This window comes from Artemia sp. Qi Xiang Cuo, chromosome 21 (assembly GCF_049724085.1).
Source record: "Artemia sp. Qi Xiang Cuo chromosome 21, ASM4972408v1, whole genome shotgun sequence".
NCBI classification, from domain to species: domain Eukaryota; kingdom Metazoa; phylum Arthropoda; class Branchiopoda; order Anostraca; family Artemiidae; genus Artemia; species Artemia sp. Qi Xiang Cuo.
Window position 1 is genome coordinate 39,195,910 of NC_142814.1, and position 21,440 is coordinate 39,217,349.

Here is a 21,440-nt window from a genome sequence, read left to right on the forward strand (position 1 = left end):
TATTTTTTATCCTATTTTGTTTTGTTTCATTAGCATTTACCAAACTTCACTATTCGCGTTTTGCCTGACTACTACTAAAGTACCGCAAAAATATACCTACATCGTAGTTTTGCTCAATGAGACTAGGCTAATTATAACCTACTGCAGACAGACAAACTGGTTTTCTTAGATTTAACAGATCAAAATTCTTGAGTGGGTACGGGAAATTTAAAAAGTACCGCAATATGTTTTGGTTTTCAATTGCCTACCTAAGGGCTATATTCTTCATAGTTTTGAAATTCTGTCTTTCCTAATTACTCTCTTGTGGTAATGTAATTTGGATTTATTTCCAAGATATTATTTTCATACACAGTACAAAGGTAACAGGCCAACACACATCTGTATATCCTTATCAGTATTGTCCACAAATTCACTCTTAAAACCAACTTTCTCTTTTAGTTGGTGTCCAAGTTATGAACAAGTTGGTTTAAAAAAATATGTACAATAAAGGCATACTCTACGGCGTAATTGCCGGTGTTCTATACACTGTTCATAATATTGCTATTTGGAAAATAATTCTTCTTCTTCTGACGGTATACGCCCTAACTGGAGGACATACATATCTTTGGAAGGTATACAAAACATTGCCACGTGATGCCAAGTAAGTTTTTTTCTTTTACTTATACTTAGCTGTCAAATATAAGGGTATAGCCCCCGCATAAAAAGAATGCAGAACGTGGTGTTAGTCCACGGGAATTTAATTCGTGAAATTTATTGGCAATTTAAGGACGTACCAGTAGTAAATTACCTTGAATTAGCTGGATTAGAAATTAGAAGGGGCGATGTTTACGTTTTTAGTAGAAATATTTTTAGATCCTTATAACTACATTCTTCCACAGAGCACGAATTAAATTTCATTTTCTTCATTTTAATTCCAATTTAATTTTTTTAGCAAAAAAAAAAAAAAACAGCGTGTAATTTGGCTGATTAACAAAAAATGTAAGTTTTATGCATCAGTTTAGCATTTCCACTATCCATAAGGAAACAATTAAAATTTTGGAAAATTTGGAAAACTTACAAATTTGGAAACTAAAGTTTCCAAAAAAACTTCTCAATTTGGAATTCAAAATCATTCCAAATCCAAAATAAGCAAAAAATACAAGTTGTAGCCCAAAATTATTCTTCCTCTTCTCATAGTGTGCGCCCTCACTGGCGGACAGAGGTACCTTTGGAAGATATGAAAAAGCATCACCATAAAATGCCAAGCCTTTTTCTTTTTTTTATTTGACTTTCCTCTTTTTTCCTTTGGTTATAGACAAGCATAATGGATCAGTTGTATGCCAAAGCTCATCGTAAACCTTGGAATTTGATAAAAAAGAAGCAATTTTAAGAAGAAAAATTTACAGAAGAAAACAACAAGAATGAAAGCCCTTAGCATATTAATGTATAGTGGTGAGCTAACCAACTATAAATATGGTGTATGCTATGCGGCGTGTGGCGAAGGTGTACCACACGCCTTGCGATGAAGGACGGCATGGCGGAAGTGTGCTTATGCGTGGGGGACCAACTGGAGCGCCGAGATGTCTTCCAGGGGGTGGAAAGTATAGTAAGTATGACGGCACTAGACCCTTAAGGTCCAAACCGGCGGTGCTGATCTCTGCTTCGTGGCCCTCCAGCCAGTAAGTGCATGTCGGCTCTAGGGCCCTTCAGGCCTAGAGCCGACCACATTATTCCTTAAGTGTGTAGATTGGGATGAAGCAGGAGCGTGCACGGTTGTGTTGGCCTCAGGCGGTTTGGTGCTGCCGTGAGTTGTTAGTAGTAGTAGTATGCCAGAAAAGGAAGCCAGACCACCCCTTTTTGTGTCCCTTCTTACTATTTCAGATTTGAGTGAGTAAAAAGAACGCAAAACCGGATTGGTTCTTCAGTATCAATTAAAAATAAATTAAATTAATTAAATAATTTAAATTAATCAAAAATTAAATAAAAAAAAACGAGTTTTTTCAGGTGCAAGTAAAGAGTAATATTAAAACTTAAAGTAAACATACATTTCTCCGAATGTGAGGGGACTGTCATCTAAACCTTTGGCTCTTTAGGATATAGTTTGACTTTTTGACAAAATTCTCTAAGAACAACTGCTGAAACATAAGAACTATTGAATTGGAATATGACACTTTTTCAAAACACTAACAAACTTCAGCGTAACGAGTGAGGGATTGGGGAGGGGTTAACCCCCCTCTTTTACGGAATAATTTCTGTTCGGTTTAAGTTTTAATGTTGCTCCTTAGTTTCGTTTAAAAAAAAAACTTTTTTTATGTTTAATTTCTTATTGTTTTTCAAATCATGTCGGTAATTCTTGTTTCCTCCTCCGTGGAAAATTTCATGTGGAAAATTCCTCCCTCGTAAAATCCCTAGACAATTCCCTGCTCGCTGAAAATCTCCCCGCAAAAATTTCACCGGACAATTCCTCATGGAACATTACCCCTTCTTTAATTTGAAAAGAACTTGTTTTTTTTATTTAATTTCTGATCGTTTTTCAAACCACGCCAAAAATTGCCCTCCCTCCGTGGAAAAATTCCTCCGGGAAGCTCCACCCGGGAAATTTCCTCTCCTAAGAAATTCTCCAACAGAAAATCCTTTCACAGAAAATCCTCCCAAAATATTTCCCTCCCTGGAATTCTGAAAAAAACCTCTGAAAAATTTTCTCCCCACGAAATTTTTCCGGGGAAAATCCCCCCCCCTCCAAAAAAACCTACATTTTCTAAAAACTAATGCTATGTATAAACAATGGACAAATTTCATAATTTACAGCGATTTCTGAGGGGCTGTGGGGCGCATGTCATCTTCAGAGGTATTCTCAAAACTTTGATCGGATGTCTTTGGTATAAAGGTGTGTGAGTGGGGGGCAAAATGCCCTCCAATCTTTCTGTACCTGTAAAAGGGTACTGGAAATCATTATTTCCGTTTGATTGAAGCCTCTTTCGACCCTCTAGGACTATTGGTTCGATAATATAGGCATGAAAAAAAAACAACAACAAATAAACTTGCATCCGGGATCTTTCTTCTGACAAATTCTATATTTTATGTATAGGAGTTAGAAACCTCTACAGTATGGTATTATGATAATGCCTAGTACGATGGCGTGATTTTCAATAAGATCACTGGACTTCTTGGTGTTTTTTCTCCTTTTTTGAAAACGTTCAAGTTTTTTCAGGCTCGTAGCTTTTGATGGGTAACATTTTAAGCTTAGCTCATTTTCTACGTTTGAATCAGCGGAAAAAAACAATTAATTTGAAGTCTTAATTGCAATCAAAATTACCTTTTTTTAGGGTTTTGGTTATTATTGGAGCGAGTCACTCTTTACTTACAGGTCGTTACCACAAACTATTTGATTTCATGCAGGTACAAAGAACCAACAGATTTCGAATAACAACATTTTTTGCAAGAAAAAAATGAGCGTGGGAGGGGGCCTAGTTGCCCTCCAATTTTATTGGTCACTTAAAAAGGGCACTAGCACTTTTAATTTCCGTTCGAATTAGCCCTTTCACGATATTCTTGGACCACTGGGTCGATACAATCACCCCTGGGAAGAAAAAAAAAAACATAAAAAAAAAACAAGCAATAAACACGCATCCGTGATCTTTCTTCTGGCAAAAATACAAAATTCCACATTTTTGCACCCCTGAGCTTGAAACCTCTACAGTAGGGTTCTCTGATACGCTGAGACCTGTGGTTTGCTTTTCCTTAAAATTCTATAATTTTTAGGGGATGTTTCTCTCTTTTTTCGAAAATAAGACAAATATTCTCAGGCTCGTAACTTTGGTGGGTAAGACTAAACTTGATGAAACTTATATATTTGAAATCAGCCTAAAAATCCAATTCTTTTATGTATCTATTGGTGTCAAAATTCCGTTTTTTAGAGTTTCGGTTACTATTGAGCCGGGTCGCTCCTTACTCTTACACATTGTTACCACGAACTGTTTGAAAAGTAAGAACTTCGTTATCAGAGTTGTCGAATTGTCGAGATGAATTGGATTTCCTTTTTGCCGCCAATTTTCAATCTATTTTAACGAAAGGTTATGAGGTCTTAGTTCAGATATGTAATTAAATCATTCACAGTCGACGCAAAGGTCGCATATTTTGTAAAAGCAATGTTATTGCTATATTTGGCAAATATTTGGCAGTCTTGCTTGGAAATTTAGCACGATGTAAGTGTAATTCTTGTTCTCTGGATTCAATCCGGCTCCGTGTCTGGAAATCCGGTTCTTAACTGGGCTTTTTAAAGTCTTTAGTTTCGGATCATGTTATTCAAAATATTTCTGTCAGAAGGCTACGAGGGAGTCAAGTTTATTCATATTCTATTTTGAGGGACCTTATTCTTAACGTGCTATTTTAATGCTGACCTTCAAAGTTTTAATGATTTTTAATTACTTTTTATATTTTAAATGATTAATTTGATATTTTTTAATAATTAATTCATCAATTAATAATTCTAATTACTAATCAGTCATCCTAGTGCTAGTGTGTTCGAGGCCAATGCAGCTGCGCACGGTTCTTATTCAGCCAGTCTATTCAAGGTATCACTCTTACACCCCCCCCCCCTGGAAGTTTCAATTATAGCACTTCCCCACCCCATTCAACGACCCTCTGCTTTTTTTCTGCTCCAGATGAATAGTCTAGTTAGGTTGTCTTGGATAAATCGATTTCGTCTCGAGTTGTTAGTTGTTATTACCAGGGAAAGTACTGAAGAGTATGGTGCTGGGGCGTGATGGGGTTGTAGTTTAAATAATATTCGGTTTTGGATATAATTTCAGATGATTGCCTCACAATTGTAGCGACTACTACTAAGCCTCACAATTGTAGCGACTACTACTAAGAACTCTTTGCTGCCCCAACTCACATGAGGCAAGCACAGTTACGTACGGTTCTTCTTCACCCAATCTGTTCAAAGCTTTACTGTTTACATCCTTCCAGGAATTTCGATTTCGTTATCATGTTCTCAATTCGACAACCTTCCGGTTTTGGTCCAAGATGAATGACCTAGCTAGGTTAGCTGGGTAGGATCGTTTTTCTAGTAAGCTGTTCTTATGAGAGAAAGTTTATTTAAATATATGATGGGGGGGGGGGGGTAAAGAGAGGTAGATTGTTAGAAATTATTCTCGAAATTATCAGGCTTGGTCCATAAAGTTACGAAATGGGGAATTTAAACTTCAGCCATTTTCCCTTCCTGCAAGTATTTGAATTTCCTACTTTAAAAAAGAAAAAGGGTGTGTTTGCCAGAGATATTACTTATCTGTTTCCATCTCTACTTTTCGACCCGTCCAGAGGGACACGTGAACTGAAAAAAAAACACACGATGCTCAACCGCCAAATCAATTCAAAGAAAAAAACTGTGAAATTTAGCGACAAAATACTGATTTTTGTCATTCCTTACTAGACAACCTGGCAAGGAACTTCTATAGTTAATTGCAGTATAACATCACCGATCCTTGTGATATACGGTAAAATTTTAGTTTTCTGCAGGATTGGGTGGCGTGGCAACTGCGGGCAGGCGAAGCCCAGGAATTGCCCAGAATGGACCGAATCAGGCTAAAAATCAAAGCGACCTTAGTATAACCCTTTTAGGTCTATAGAGTATAGACTAAATAATATACACTTTCGAAAGTTCTCGATTTGGTCAAAGTTTATAAGAAGAACCTTAAATTTTTGTGGAATTGATCTTAAAAGTACTTAGAAAAATCCGGCTAATTTTGAATTTTTATTACATTGACTCTCATTTTTTGAAGAATAGCGGCCAAATTCACGGCCATATCCAAGATTTTTGTTCTGGGAGGGGGATAGAAAAAAAACTTCACAAACACATCGAAAGTATGTTCGTATGCATTTTAGGGCACTTATGCATTAACTGGTACACACGCGAGAATTCAAGTTTGGTAAATTTTTAATGATAAATACTTTCAAATATTGAAGTAGCAGTGGGTGCTGGATTTGAAGAAGAGGGGGGGGGGGAGAAAATCAGCAAAACAAGCTAAGAAAGCATGGTACCAAACATCAAAGGAGAGTTTAGCTTTCCTTTGAAGATTTTATTGTCTTTGGGAACCAACAGATGCTTAAGACATGTGTTCCCTCTAATCCTGTGTTTTTATTGACGCGATTTCGCGCAAAAACGGTCGTTTTTGCGTGAACTAACAAATTTTTTTCCGTTTTTTTTTTGCTGCAACTTTATGAAAGGTTCAACACAACGGTTCACCTATCTCATAATATTTTTTGAACTTCAGCAGGGGCGGATCTCGAGGAAAATCTTGCGGGAACCCCACCTAGCCAAAGGCGCCAAGGAGAAAAATCTTGGGGGGGGGATGTAACAAAGGTTCCAATAATTGACCAAACTTACTAATTTATTCTAGAAAAGGGGAAAAAGAAAAGAAAAACAGGATAAGAGGGTGCTAAAAAAAACTTAGGGGTGGGGGCGTTGTCCCCCCGTATCTGCCATTGCACTTCAGTGGCTGTAGTGAACCGTTTCTGTGTGAACACTTGCGATTTTCCTGCATCCGCTATCCGTTTTGCGTTAAAAAAATTGTATCAATGGGAACCTAGGGTAAATCAAGCAATTTTGTAACAATCCTGCTGCTTTAGCTTGCATCAAAAGGTCAAGATGATTGTATCATTGGTTTCACTAGCCTCAAAGCGATTCATCCACCAAACAAGAATTATGATATTACTTTGGATAGCCCCCCTCCCGTTTTATGTACATGCAAGGTACAGAAGAATGGAAAGTACAAAATTATTACTTTGTTTATCAATATTTAGGACTAATTTTTTACTTCCCAGATAACTATCCAACTGATACGAAGAAAGATCTCGAATCAAGTTCGGAAGATAGTTTCATAGATACAACTGGAAAGCACAGGAGTCGTGTACACAGTTAGGAGATAAAGGAGAGCTTCTGCTCAATGTTGGCCAAGGTCTTATTTCCATTTTTAATGGCGGAAATGGGAGTAGTAACCTGCAGCTGTAACCTATCGTTGGATTCATTAGGCTCAAATCGATTCATCTAAAAAGCTAGAAATATGATATTACTTTGACTTCTTCTTAGGGAAGGATCTAAACTAGCTTAAAAAGTTGGAAAATTGTCCTTTCTTCGACTATTTTCAGCCAATTTCAGCGTATTTTCAATCTAAAAAACCATATACACCAAATTTCATTAATGTAATTCGGTAGAAGGATAGAGCTGAATCCCAGCTATGGAATGATGTCTAAAATGTCGTCTTTTGATGGCATAATAAAACCTTTGGAGAGCAAAGAAAAGACACACTAAAATTTGCATATGGAGCATAAACCTTAATGTAGGAATTTTCTATTAATTAGTTGCATGTATTTATTTTCACGCTTCAATGTGGAAATACTGAAGCAAATGGGATAAAAGATAAAGAATACAGTACTGGACAGTCCCTACCAGCGGTGTTAATCTCTCTTTCCTGGCCCTTCAGCCAGGAAGTGCAGTGTGTGTGTGGGGGGGGGGGTGAGCCAGCCATCCTGTGCTTCTGGACACCCTTCCTGTTTACCTTCCCCAATACCCATTTAGATATATATTAACTTTGACTGAACTTACAGAGTCACACCACTGACCCCTTGACACCGCTGAAACCCTGTTCTTACTTACGAGATATTTCAAGTCTAGCATGCTAACCACTCGGGTAGGACAGCAAATTTAGTACGGGTCTAATAACTTCATAATTTTATAGCAACCAAAAGAAAACTGAAAATCGTGTTTTTCAGTATGAACTGACCTAAAATAGACGCTGAGAAAAGTGTTTATTTTGACGTTCTTTGTATTTTCAAGGATATTTCGCAACTATGGCATAATCAATTGTCGTCGGTTATGTACATAATTTTTAGCGGTTCAAGTAATTCGGTTCTTTGTAGATCCGCGTATAACAATTTGCCTGCGGATTATCGACAGTATTTTGTAGTTGCAATCGGTTGACACGACTTAAATAGTCTGCAATTTCATCATTAATTTTGCCATCATTTCATTACGCAAGCGCGCTATTTCATCAATGTATAAGAAGTATTGCATCCGGTTAAGTGCTTTTCATCAATTTAAGCATTAACGTTGCAATAGAAATTGTACCATATGCGCATCTGAATTGCGTGAAAGTCTTTCAGTGAAGAGGCTTTCGCACTACGTACGTAATTTTCTATGCCAAGTGGTCAAGTTCGTTGGTACCAAAGTATAATCACCTACGGAACAAGTACTGACAAAACCTATCCTCTCCACACAAAAAATGTGACCCTTTGTCCGCGTCTCCGGAGACGATTTTATACCTATGCGAACCTGGCAACTAAATATCGTAGTTACACAATTCAATACAACTTAGGAGAATAGATTGGCTCGGAGCGATTAAGTAGTACAGCATTTTGCGTCTAGAGGCGCTGAGGTACGCGGGGTCACTTTTGGAGAGTTTTGTCAGTACTTGTTCCGTAGGTGATTATACTTTGATTGGTACTGATATATTATCCTGCCAACACTCAAGTTTACCCTGTGTAAAACTCGAGAACAAAATAGTTTTATCTGTGTACTAAGAAACAATTAGCTTAAGCCCAGGGGAAAACAAGTGATGGGTGACAGAATACATTGGAGTTATATAATTTGGGCTATATATTTGTGCATTAGGGGGGTGGGGTTAGGTTACCCCATCCCCCTAATGTGCAAATATATAGCCCAAATTTGTTGCTAAAGTATATTTTCATCATGTTTTGGTATTTTTCATTAGTATTAACCTAACTTCACCTCTTGAGGGTTGGTGGTATAATTCATAAGCACCTGTTTGTTATCTTAGGTCTAAGTTGTATCCAGAATATTTTTCGGTGGGGGAGGGGGGGGCTACAAATTAAAGCTTAAAAAAAAACCATCAAAAAAATTTTCATATCCATTTGTGTTACGTTTTTACGATTCAGACAAACATTTCGGGAGGGGGGGAGTTCAAGCCCTCCACCCTCCTGAATACGGCATTGCCTTAGGTATGACCTTTTGTCTAAAATAATCATAAGCAAATTACCCAAAAATCTGGATGGAGATTCAAGCTCTGATCAATTTTGAAAGGCTTCCTTGGAAAACTTATGTAAAAATTTGTATTTAGAATTTTTGATTTGCTAGTCAAGAAATTCCAGTTCGTTGCTGCTGCATTGACTTTTCCATGACGTAACATAAACTTACTTAACGTAAAATAAGTAGAGCAAGCTTATTAGCACTGTTCGTTAATGACAAAAGTTGCTCCGTAAGATTACCTAGCGTCAAGTCCTAAGATGTGCTGGTATGAAAGGCTCTACGACGTAGTGTGAAAGTACCATATGAATCTGTTGAAATAGCAGAATATGCTAATAAAATTAATATTGTAGAAAATCCAAACCATTTGATCAGTTATTTTGCCAGGTACTTTTGCTGAAGAAAACTTACACATGCGATGCGAGGTGTAATCACCAAAGGCTTTACCATTATTAGGTAGAGTATGGGTAACTTATAAGAGTGGGATATGGCGCTAGTGTCGACAAAAAACCCTCAGCGTTATCTAGCGTTTGTTGACACTTGGCGTTTTCAGTGTAATAATAAGAATAATTAATTTAATTAATGCAATTGGTAGAGCTACGGTAGTAATTAGTGTCTGATATCAGTCCCTGAGAGGAAAACGATTGTAATGCTTGAAAAAAATGCCAATTGTCGCCAAACGCTAAACGTCACTGATAGTTTTTTTTGTCAATACTAGTGCCAGTTCCCAATTTTATATGTTACCCATACTCTTTGGGGTACACCACTGAATATTTGGCGGAAAATTTTTCAAAGAGAAGCTGATGTCGGTTAATGTTGGTGCATTGATGGCTCAGCAAGTCGGCAACCATAAGTCAAAACATTTTATATTTATGAAAAACAGGCTAGACGATTCATTTATTGATTTAGGACTGTCCAGTTTGGCCTTTTTCTTCTTATTTTTCCAGATACGGATCTTCAAAAGTGTATTACCGACTCCTACAGTATCACTGACTCGCCACAGCGTAGGCTAAATATCAAACAGTTCGTGGTAACGAACTGTAAGTAAAGAGTGACCCGACTCAATAATAACCGGAACTCTAAAAACCGGAATTTTGATACCCATAGATACATCAAAAGAATCAAATTTTTATACTGATTTCAAATATATAAGTTTCATTAAGTTTAATCTCACCCATGAAAAGTTACGCACCTGAGAAAATTTACCTTATTTTCGAAAAAAGGGGGAAACACCTTCTAAAAGTCATAGAACTTTAATGAAAATCACGCCATCGGATTCAGCGTATCAGAAAACCCTATTGCGGAAGTTTCACGCTCCTATCTTCAGAAATGTGGAATTTTGTATTTTTTGTCCGAAGAATGATCACGGATGCGTGGTTATTTTTTGTTTGTTTGTGTTTTTTTTTCTAGGGGTGATCGTATCGATCCAGTAGTCCTACAATATCGTAAGAGGGCTCATTTGAACGAAAATTAAAAGTTCTAGTGCCCTTTTTAAGCGACCAAAAAATAGAGGGCAACTTGGCCACCTCCCACGCTCATTTTTTCCCCAAAGTCACCCAATCAAAATTTTGAGATAACCATTTTTTTCAGCATAGTCGAAAATCTAATAAATATGTATTTGAGAATGACTTAATCCCCCACAGTTCCTGGGGGAAGGGCTGGAAGTTATGAACTTTGCCCATTCTTTACATATAGTATTGGTTAATGGGAAGTATAAAGCCGTTTCAAGAGGGATTTTTTCGGTTGGGGGGTGTCGGAGGAGGGGGTTACGGGGAGGATGTTTCCATGGGGGAAGGAACATTTCTATGAAGGGGGTGCCGGATTTCCCAGCATTAATTAAAAAAGAAACAGAAATTAAATAAAAAAAAGAAGTTTTTGTTAACTGAAAGTAAGGAGCGACATTAAAACTTAAAACGAACTGAAATTATGCCGTATATGAAGGCTGTCCCCTCCTCAATACCTCGCTCTTTACGCTAAAGTTTGAATCTGTCACACAACTTTATTTTTTAAAACAATAAAAAACTTTAGCGTAAAGAGCGAGGGACAGCCCATTTCATATACGGAATAATTTCTGTTCTTTTTAAGTTTTAATGTCGCTCCTTACTTTCAGTTAAAAAAAACTTGTTTTTTTTATTTAATTACATATAGCAACATATATTATATTTAACAGCATATAATATGTATATGTATGCTGTCCTGAGTCTCATACAATTGACGGTACTAATGTATTATAGCGGCCACACTCAAGAAGTGAAGTTAGGTTAATCAGGATGAAATAGTCCAAAATTTGGTGAAAACATAATACTTTAGTGTTACAATTATGGAAAGCAGGCTGTCCAGAACGCATTATATTAAATACCGGTACTGGTGCATTATGCGGGCACTGCGAAGAAGTCAAGTTTGGTTAATGCTAATGAAATACAATAAAATAGGATGAATATATAATAGTTTAGAAACAAATTTGGGTTATATATATGCACATTAGGAGGGGTGGGGGAGGGGATAAAGCATAGCATATATTAAATACGTAACCTAACCTTGGCACCTCCCCCCCTAAACCCCAAAAAAACAATCATTTAAATATTTCAACTCATTGAGAAACCACGGCTTTGCAATCATTTATATATAGCGGTCTTTTGCAAATAACCCTTTTGACGAGTTTCGTGACTGGTTTCGTTGATACAGTCTATAGCGGTGGGCCCGCATAATGCACCAGTACCTAAATACCTAACATAACCAACTCTATGTTAAATATTCATTTAAAATATACCTGCATAGTAGTTTGTCTCACTCAGGCTGAGCTAATAATCTCCGAGTGCACACAGAGAAACTGGGTTTTACAACAGATCAAGAACAACAGCATAGTTGCTATAATACACAAGTACCCAATTGGAAATTTGCATAGAAAATTGCAGACATTGTTCATAATTGCTCTAAATATCAGGAAAATATTTGGAATGCTTCTTGTAAAAAGGACGGCGTTAAAGTATGGCTTCTTCTTTTTTTTTGCTCTTGTGCATTGTTTGAGAACGAATTTTATGAACATATTAAGACTCCTCCTCTCTCGCTTAATTTTCTACCGTACGCTATTACGTACTTTTTTTTTGAGATGGTGACTTTGAAAGTAAACGGCATTAATTTTTGATGTTCAACTATTACCAAAATGTTTGGCCCTACTTTCTGTTCTTAAAAGAATTGAGAGCCTTTTTACCGGGTATCAGGGGGTTTGTAGCGAAACTCGTACAAAGCTCAAAATTTGCAATTTTTTCTACGATGTTTACGAATGCCAAAAAACGGTGATCTCGATATCTGAAATGTTTGAAAGCAGCTTCAATTTTTTTTTTCACAAAATAAATAGAAGCAATTGTCTATGTAGGTTCAGCAGGGTTTTTTTTCCATCTGGATACTTGCCATAGTCGCTTGTTGTCACGCTATAACTTTTAAGCACGTCTTTAAATTCTCATTTCTGTATGTCTAATTAAGATAAAACGTGACTGTCATCGCTCAGAAAGAAAAAGACTTGGTATCGGAGTCCAAAAACATCTTCAGAGGTAGACGAAAAGATAGTCTTGAATTGGCCTCATCTTCAAGGGATAGACTTCGCCCGCTAGGAATTGCCAAGGGGGTGCTGACTTCCCGCTATCTAGTGTGCATCTCGGGACGCCACGTGTGTCGCAAAGTTCCGTCATGCTTGGCACACTCCCCGAAAAGCCTGACACAGTGCCGTCGCGCTTAGCACGCGCCGCCTGACGTACTTGATTTCTGAGATAGAGTGACTCCTCCTGAATTGCGTTTTCTAAAAATGTCATTATGCCTACAAGCTTGAAATTGAAAATTGTACATACCGTATTCTACTTAACACGTATTCTACTTAAAGTATAATTTAATTTTTTTTTTCTACTGGTTTTCAACTGATCCTGACAGAATCGAATATTTAAAAAGAAAAACCCGCGCAAAAAGCCAACTAATTACTTCCCTCACTATATCGATGGCCGAATGCAACGCTGAAGCCTTGAAGCCGGTAAGGATTGTAGAAACTGGGTTTTTTGTGTAAAATCTGTCAATTTTTTGTGTCTTAAGGACACCCTAGACAGTCAATCATTTTGATCAAAAGCTTCCGTCAACCGATTGGTTAAAGCATGATTGACCGTCTAGGAACCTGTTTGATGCTTGAGTCAAGCATTGACAGTGATTGATAGAAACTTTAAATGACTCAATCGGTTCATGTTTTAATCATTTGATTGACGGAAGCTTTTGATCAAAATGATTGAACGTCTAGGGTGTCCTTTAAGGATTCGATAACTGAAAAAATCTGAAAAAATAACTGAAAAATCGCCCGATCTCACCCATTATAAACTTTTTAGTTTATGTTGCTGAATAATTTATAATTGCTTGGGCGGTCTTGACATACCTTTTAGAGCTTGGATAAGAGATCTGAATAAACGCAGAAAACTAAAAGCCGAAACTTAATTTGCTGGAAATCTTAGAAAAACTATTTAATTTCTCTCGGTTTGAGCCGGAGATAGAGACATTCAGTTTTAATTAAAACTTATATTATTGGAAAGTGTTAATTTAGTTTTTTTTCGATAAAACGAAGCAGAATGTTTTTTTAACGTTCACAAAGGGCAGTTCCTAAAAACATCCTAGCATACCTGCTAGGAAAACGCCAAAAATCACCTCAAGAAGTGTCGTTTGATTAATTTGGCAGATTTGGGAGTTCCCTGTGGTACAATCCGCTTTGATTAAAACCTTGCTGAGACGATTTCAGTGTCTTTTTAATTAAATTTCATAATCAAGTCGCAAATTCTCAATAACTTTCCATAATAACTAGTTCCTTGGGAGAATTTGCTTTGTCTTTGAGACGGTCAGCCGACGTCAAGGCTCACATAATGATTTGTAAGGTATCAACTTTTCTTAAAGTGCCAAGGATATCAAAATAAAAACATTTTTTGCTCACTGGACTTGATTTTCCTGGAGTTGAACAACCCTGATTTTCTGATTTTCATTCTTTTGGTTGTTCAAAGTTATAAAGTTTATAACGCAGTATAGTTTTCTCGTCAGTGTTGCCATGTTAAACGATGAAGACAAACAAGCAAAACTGATTATAAGATCGATAAGATTAAAAATTTGTGGGGTGACACGATGGAGCAGTAGAACCGAAGAAGGACGAAAAGGGGGAGGCCATTAGTAAATATACACAAAAGCAAAATCAGTATACACAAACAAACAAAAAGGGAGAGCTAGATACGGTGAAAACCGTACAGTAAGGATAGAAAAGGAAAAAAAAAACAAGATCGAAGAAAACATTAGTAAAAAATAAAACCTAAATTAAAAAGAATGAAAAAACGCATCACAGTGAAATTAAATAAGTACAAAAAGGGGTAAAATTTAAGTAAAATCAGGGCCATGGAGTCGGTTATCAGTTATAAGTGACTTTAACTCCAACTCCGACTCCAAACATTTTCAGTATACCGACTACGACTCTATTCACCAAAAATTTTCTAAAACACCGACTTTTCGACTCCGACTCCGCAGCCCTGAGTAAAAATGGACAACATTTGTTGTGCATAAAAATGGAGAAAAGGAAGGGAGAAAATTGACTATTGAGAAGCTCAACTCCGACTCCATTCAGCGAAAATGTACTAAAACTCTGACTTCAAGACTCCGACTTCACAGCCGTGAGTAACACTGGGCAACATTTGCTAATGCACAAAAATGGAGAAACGTAAGGGAAAAGATTGACTATTAAGAAGCTCATTTGAAGGGTAGTAAACTTTTTCGAAACCTTTCTGTGCCGGCGGAAATTGAGGATCAGTGGGAACCTCGGGGGAAACTACTCAAAGTAGTAGGGGTTTAATAAGGCTATTAGATTCAGGAAAATAGCTCGGGTTCGGTAATAACAAGGCCAAACCTTTGCTTAGAAGGTGTTTTATTCTGTCTCTCTCTCTCTCCAATACTGTCAAAACTGTATGAATGTTTCCTTACGTGCTGGAAAATGGAGTAAGTACCGAGGGTATCAAAATAAAAACATTTTGTATCCCCCTGGACACATCTTAGGTTTGTTCATACCTAAAAACCGTACTTTTCTAAGATTTCTGTTTTGGTTGTTTTAAAATTTGGAAGCTTTTATGGTTGTACCGCAATTTTGCCAGTGTTGCTAAGTAGAATCGTGAAAATAAAGGAGCAAAACTAAGTAGTTAAATTTGTCAACGCTTTTCGTCCAAAAAGTTCAGACATTAACAATCTGTTGACTCCAAAGGATAACTACATCGTCAGAGGAAAGCTAAATCTTGTTAAATAATTTGGTTCAATGTGTTTTTACCTTATTCTTTGCTGAATTTTCACCCATGACACTGTTTTTTCAATTTGACGCTCGTTACTAAAAAAATACTGCATATTATAGTATTTTTCATTAAAACCTGAATTTCCGATTTTTCGTAATTTCTTAAAATGTCCCTGTAAATCTCCACTTAGCCAAATTGAATAATTAGAGGTATTTTCACCGTTTTTGGTACCTTAAGGAAAAAAAATCCTAAGTTCAAGCTCACTGGCTTGATTAATGTTTGAAAGTGGCGTTCATTTGTATGTCTTTGTACACCTTCATGCTTGAACACGTGCCTTGCCTGTATGTGACTAAACAAGTGAATTCCATGCTTTGGGGTAGGATTCATGCTAGACCTGCATGTGAACATTGCTTCACAGAAATGAAGCATGACCGGATAACTGCTCATCTGATAGATCCAAACCCACCCAACTTTCCATCCTATTACACCCATTTTTGAGTAAAAATCCAAATAAGTTTTAATCTGACTTCAAGTTTATGGGTTTTAATGTTTATGACACTATAATTATTATAAAAACAGATAGCAGCTTTTGGCCTAAATTCATCTCAAGTAGCTTGTAATTTCTGCTATGTTTCGTGTTCATGGGTTCCCATGCTGATAACAATGCTAAGACTAAAATACAAATATTTCCAAAATGCTGCTTAATTTTCCCTTGAAGTTAGTGTTTAAGGTTCTTTGAAGTCACTAATTACAGAGAGGACAATGCGTGGATGTGAAACACTCGGCGCAGGCAGCTAGTTAATCTTGATCTGAGCAATAGCTGCAGAGTTGGTTTTACGACGCTCATATTGCAATTGTGGCGTCGTATTCGTAAAAACTCCGTCTGCTGGTAACATTGAGCACGTGATTAGCCTCATTGAGCACAGTTGCCTGAGGCTAATCACGCCCAAAGTCATGTGGCTTTTGGTGATTTTTATGCCACTTCTCAAAAAACATCCTTCGATAAAGGGGTTAAACCATAGTTCCAGGATATTTGTAAGTATTCAAGAACCATTAATCACAAACTTGAGTGGAAATTTAATTAAGCACTGTGTTTGAAATATGCACCTAACACATGCTAATTTTGGACTTCAGTATTGCAGTGTTAGTAATGTAATCAACAAGTTTTGAAACTCTTGAATATAAACTGTGCTGGAAGTTGTTTGTGATTATTTCCAAGATTTGTTGCAGGGGGGGGGGGGGGTACAAAAAAAGTCTTTACAAAACACATCGGAAATTTCTTTATATATTTTTGTTAATTTTTTACAGATCGGAAAAACATTCCGGGGGGTCGTAACCCGGTAATCCCACTGGAAACGACCTTGGCTTAGGCTATATACTGTGTGTGTGTTTTTATAAAAATAAGTTTTTTTTGAAAATGTTAGTAATAGGACATAAATCATTCAACTTGCCCAAATGGAGAGATAAGCATGGATGCTGGATAAATTGTCAGTTACACTAAAAGAAAATTAAACTTACATGATAAGCACATATAAAATCGAACAATCATTATTGGCATTAGGGGCAAGTGGACTGAGGTAAAAAATTCAGTATAGTTTAAACCAACCGTACATGCAAGTAGATTCTGTTGTGGGGCTTTTCAGTCGTACGCCCTTATAACTGTTATGCTAAGGAAGGAAAAATATATTGTTTTCTTTTTTTAAATTTAACTCTTAGGTAATGTATGAGTTCTGTTAAGGTAAAGGAAGTTTCCATCTCCTGATCTTGAGTTAATTGTACCGATATGGAAACTCGATTATCAGATTCATAAGGTTTTGATGATGAAAGTACAGTAAATAATTCTGCTAAAATGCCGTGAAGATGAGCTACAAGATACCCGCTTGTGGGCTCTTTGCGGCTTTGGGTATTATTGCAGTTTCAAACTAGCACTGTGATGGAAAATAGAGAGAGTAATATACCATTTTGGCGAAGAAATTGGAATAAGATCAGAACTCTTCCGCGAGATGTAGGGTTAGTTGTTAGTTTCTTGTCGTAAAATATAAAAGAATATTCACTCTCAAGGTCGTATCCAGGGGATGGGATGGGTTTTGAACCCTCCCCCCCCCCAGAAAAAATGTTTGTCCGACTCGTAAAAACGTAACAAAAATGAATATAAACAAATTTTTATGCGTTTTTTGAATTTGTTTGTGTAGACCCCCCTTCCCCGAAAAAATCTCTTTGTACCCCCCCCCCCCCCACCCCCAATAAAATCCCGGACACGGCCCTGTTCACACTAAATTTACTCAATGAAAAAAAAATTAATTGTTTTTTCATCATAATAAACTGTACCCAAAAAATGTCGTTTCCCCCCCCACCCCCAATAAAATCCTGGACACGGCCCTGTTCACACTAAATTTACTCAATGAAAAAAAAATTAATTGTTTTTTCATCATAATAAACTGTACCCAAAAAATGTCGTTTTTTTATTTTACGTAGCCTATTTGAAAATGAAAGAGTTAAGGTTACTCATAGGACAGCAATTAGATAGGGAAAAAAGAAAAATACCACTAGATTCATCATTCAATGCTCTTTCCAAACATAGTAATCACTACTGTCGCAATTGTGTACCAACCCCCCTCTCTGATTAGGGCAAAAATCTGCTGAATTTGCAAATTTGGGATTACTCGTCGTGCTTATTTATATCAGTTGGTTTGTAACACCAAACAAAGCCAATTGCAAAAAAAAGAGAAAAAAGTCAAGCGAAATCAGTAAACTTTATACATAGCTAAGGGCTATGTCTGATCCCTTTTTTTTGGGGGGGGGGGTAAACTTGTGCCCAATTTGCTACAGCTTATGGTTAATATATTTGGAAAAGCATTGAACGGGGAATCGAATAGTATTTTTCTTTTTTTGCCGTCGTTCCATAATTAACATTAACATATTGACCTTGCTAGGTGCAAAATAAATATCAATAAATCTTCTATTAATATTGACTATTTTCCTTTCAAAAATATTTATTAAGAGTACCCTTCTAAACTAGTCACAATAGCAACAATATTTTAATTTCATTCTCTTCAGACACACTGTTTAGTGGATCTTTATGTTGGCTTGTGGTTTAGTTGCGTCCCAGCCCCTCGCCCTCCCCTAATGATTGAATGTAGTCCTAGGATCAACACTTAGTTTTTCTTCAAATTTGTATCATGAACCAAATTTTGATGTGAAATAAATCCCAAATTATGAAACTTTGTGTTTAAGCCTCACGTTTGTTTTTCTTTTCGAAGAAAAAATTTTGGTCAACATCTCCTTGCAAGGAGCTGGTGCCCCCCCCCCCCAGAAAATCACTCCCCGTGGAAACTTCCTCTCCGGATAACTCCCCCTCCCTTGGAAAAATTACCCCACACGCAAAATTGAGTAGCACCAGATAAAGTACAAAATAGATGCCTCAAAATGTTAATCAGATGTCCTAAGGGGTACTAAAAGGACCAGAGATCAAAAACAGTTTTAGGACAGGGGCTGGCTGATCTCCAAGCGCTTTCAACTTATAAAAACGAACTAGAACTCTCGATTTACAATCAAATGAGCATTCTCCGAAGTTTGTAAGACCACGAGGGGGGAGGTTGGGGATGAGGAAGGGGCAGCCCCCATCCTATATAGAATAAATTTTGCTAATTATGCGGTTTTTCCTTTACTATCATAACAACATCGTAGACCAGAATATTCCCTGAAATCAAGTGGGACTTAATATCAATTTCCACCTCCACTTTCTCCCTTCCTTACACAGTATATATAATAGCAGTATGATCTTTCCCCATCTCACCCATTATAAAAATCCGGACCGAGGTGCGATTGCTCCAGAGAATGTATAAACCGGTATAAACATAAGCGACATTAAATCTTTTCACGGGTAGACAAGTCAGATCTCTCTTGAACGCGAAACTTGGCTTCAACGTTGGAACACTAATTTTGAAGAAACTAATTTTAAATTACTTTACGAAACAGAAAGTTTTTTTTTTTAAAGAAAAGTGAAGGCCATATTAAACTTAAGATCAGTAGAAATAGAAGCCTACAATAGCCTACGAAAAAAAGCCTACAAGAAGCCTTTGTAAAATTTAGCGGCTGAAATCTTTGAAATGTATAGCTAAAAATTTATTATTTCTTATAGTTCCCCGTTAGAAAAAAGTTTTAGAAATATTTTGTAAATTGTGCCGTAAAAGGTCTAAGATTATACAGACTCAGCCAAGGCCGAATCCGGGGGGGGGGTTACCCGGTTTGACCCCCCCCCCCGAAATTTTTGACCGAGTCGAAAATAAGTAGAAAATTAGTAAAACCTAGGTAAAAATCAGTAAAATTAGTCGAAAACTGAGTCAAAAATTAGTAACCCCCCCCCCCCCGAAAAAAATCCTGGATCCGCCCTTGGACTCAGCAGTAAGAAATGCATTTTATTTATTTTCTGGTAAACAAACTGGAAGGATATTCTATAATAGGAGCTTTTCTAGCGTAAAGCCCCGTAAAATTTTGGATCTGTCACTAAAATGTGTGAGGTCCTTCAATTTTCTGAAAACTCCCGAAGAATTTTACGAAAAACACTTCTTAACAGACGTTTGGTATTTTCTTGGATAGGGCTATTGTGGCAACTTTTACCACAGCAACCAATAATTAGAACCCAAGTCCTAAAATTGGTCTGAATCAGGAACCCTTATCGCTATTTAAATTCACAAATTGCAAAGATTTTCAAACAGAAGTGTTTATTGTTTAAAGTTCAGGAAAGGTCTGTCCATTTCATACGAAAAGATTGATTGAAAACGAAACTAGTCTTATCTAGAAAATAAATATCGTAGAAAGTAAATATCATGACGTGAAAAAAAAAAATGATAAACCATCCAGTGGCGGATCCAGAGGGGGGGGGCAAGGGGTGCCCCCTAAAGTAGTCAAAAGTTGTGTAATTTACCTAATTAACGCAAGTTTGCATTAATTAAACTTGCTCCTAACGTAAGTTATCGGATCAACCTATTTTGCGCCCCCCCCCCTAAAAAATTCTGGGTCCGCCCCTGAAACCATCACACCTATTGCACCAGTTATTAGAAGAAGAAAAAAATTCCTTATTTTCACAATTTTCATCAACCCCCGCCCCCTTTTTTATAAAATCCTACATAGGCCAAACAGTTGAGTCCACTGTATATAAAAAATAAATTAATTCATAATTTTTACATAAATTAAGTCATACCTGTGAGATGGGACACTTGCAAACCACTTGGCCGGCTCACCAAGTTTTTTTCTGCTTTCGCAATTACGAATAGTGTACTTTGTAACCATTTCTCATTGATTGACGCATGCACACTAACCCATAAATGCAGAAATAAGCGGGAGGAGCTTTTTGTTCGCACAGAGAAGGAAGAGCCAGAGATCATCTGCAGTAAACCTACTGCCTAATTATATAAACTGTGCTTCCTTAGAACTAATTCTGTATTTACCTGAAGCTCAATGAGAGTTGGGATGTTTTGGCATTAAAATGCACCTTCTGAGGCATCTGACCCCTCCCTACAACAGCGAAAAAGGGCATGGGAGGGGTTTATTTGCCCTCCGATTACTTTTGAATCTTAAAAAGGGCATTGGAACTTTTGATTTCCAATTGAATAACTCCTCTCCAAAATTTTTACGACCACGCTTCCCACAAAGACCTTTTATCTTAACAATGTGCAACTCGCATAGCTGACAGCCCTTGCCCCGGGGGTCGGAAGGGGTTTTTCAAACTCGGAGGCATAGTTATTTGACCTTTGAACTATTTTGAACAAAATGGCTATCTCAAAATTTTGATCGGATGTGTTTGGGGAAAAACTGTTTAGTTGGTGGCTTGTAACCCTCCAATCACTTTTGGCTTTTAAGAAGAGCACAGAACTTTTAATTTGCAATCGAATGGGCCCCATCCAAAGTTTATACGACCATCCTTTCCATATGAAGTGCCCCTGGGAAAAAAAAGTCATTGTACCCTCATGGCTCTTTACTATGGGCAACGCTATAGCATTTCCTATGACTTAAACAGGTGAGTAGAACTTCAGTTCCCTTCTAATGAATATCCTAAATTATTCAGGGGGAATATAGGGGGAAATATCTGGGGGATTTTCTGCGGTGGGGATGTTATGGGGGAAAACGCGTAG

At 37.1% G+C, this 21,440-nt stretch overlaps 1 protein-coding gene across 2 annotated transcripts in view; it reads left to right on the forward strand.

Annotated features, from left to right (window-relative positions):
* The first annotated feature begins 438 nt into the window (after positions 1-438).
* The window catches only part of LOC148939530 (long-chain fatty acid transport protein 4-like), a 192,937-nt gene continuing 171,935 nt past the window's right edge, over positions 439-21,440 (forward strand). For both annotated transcript variants that reach the window (XM_089107194.1, XM_089107193.1), the window contains exon 1: positions 439-640. In XM_089107194.1, the coding sequence (XP_088963320.1) occupies positions 477-640 (164 nt within the window). In that variant the 5' untranslated portion in view covers positions 439-476. The remainder of the gene's footprint in view (positions 641-21,440) is intronic.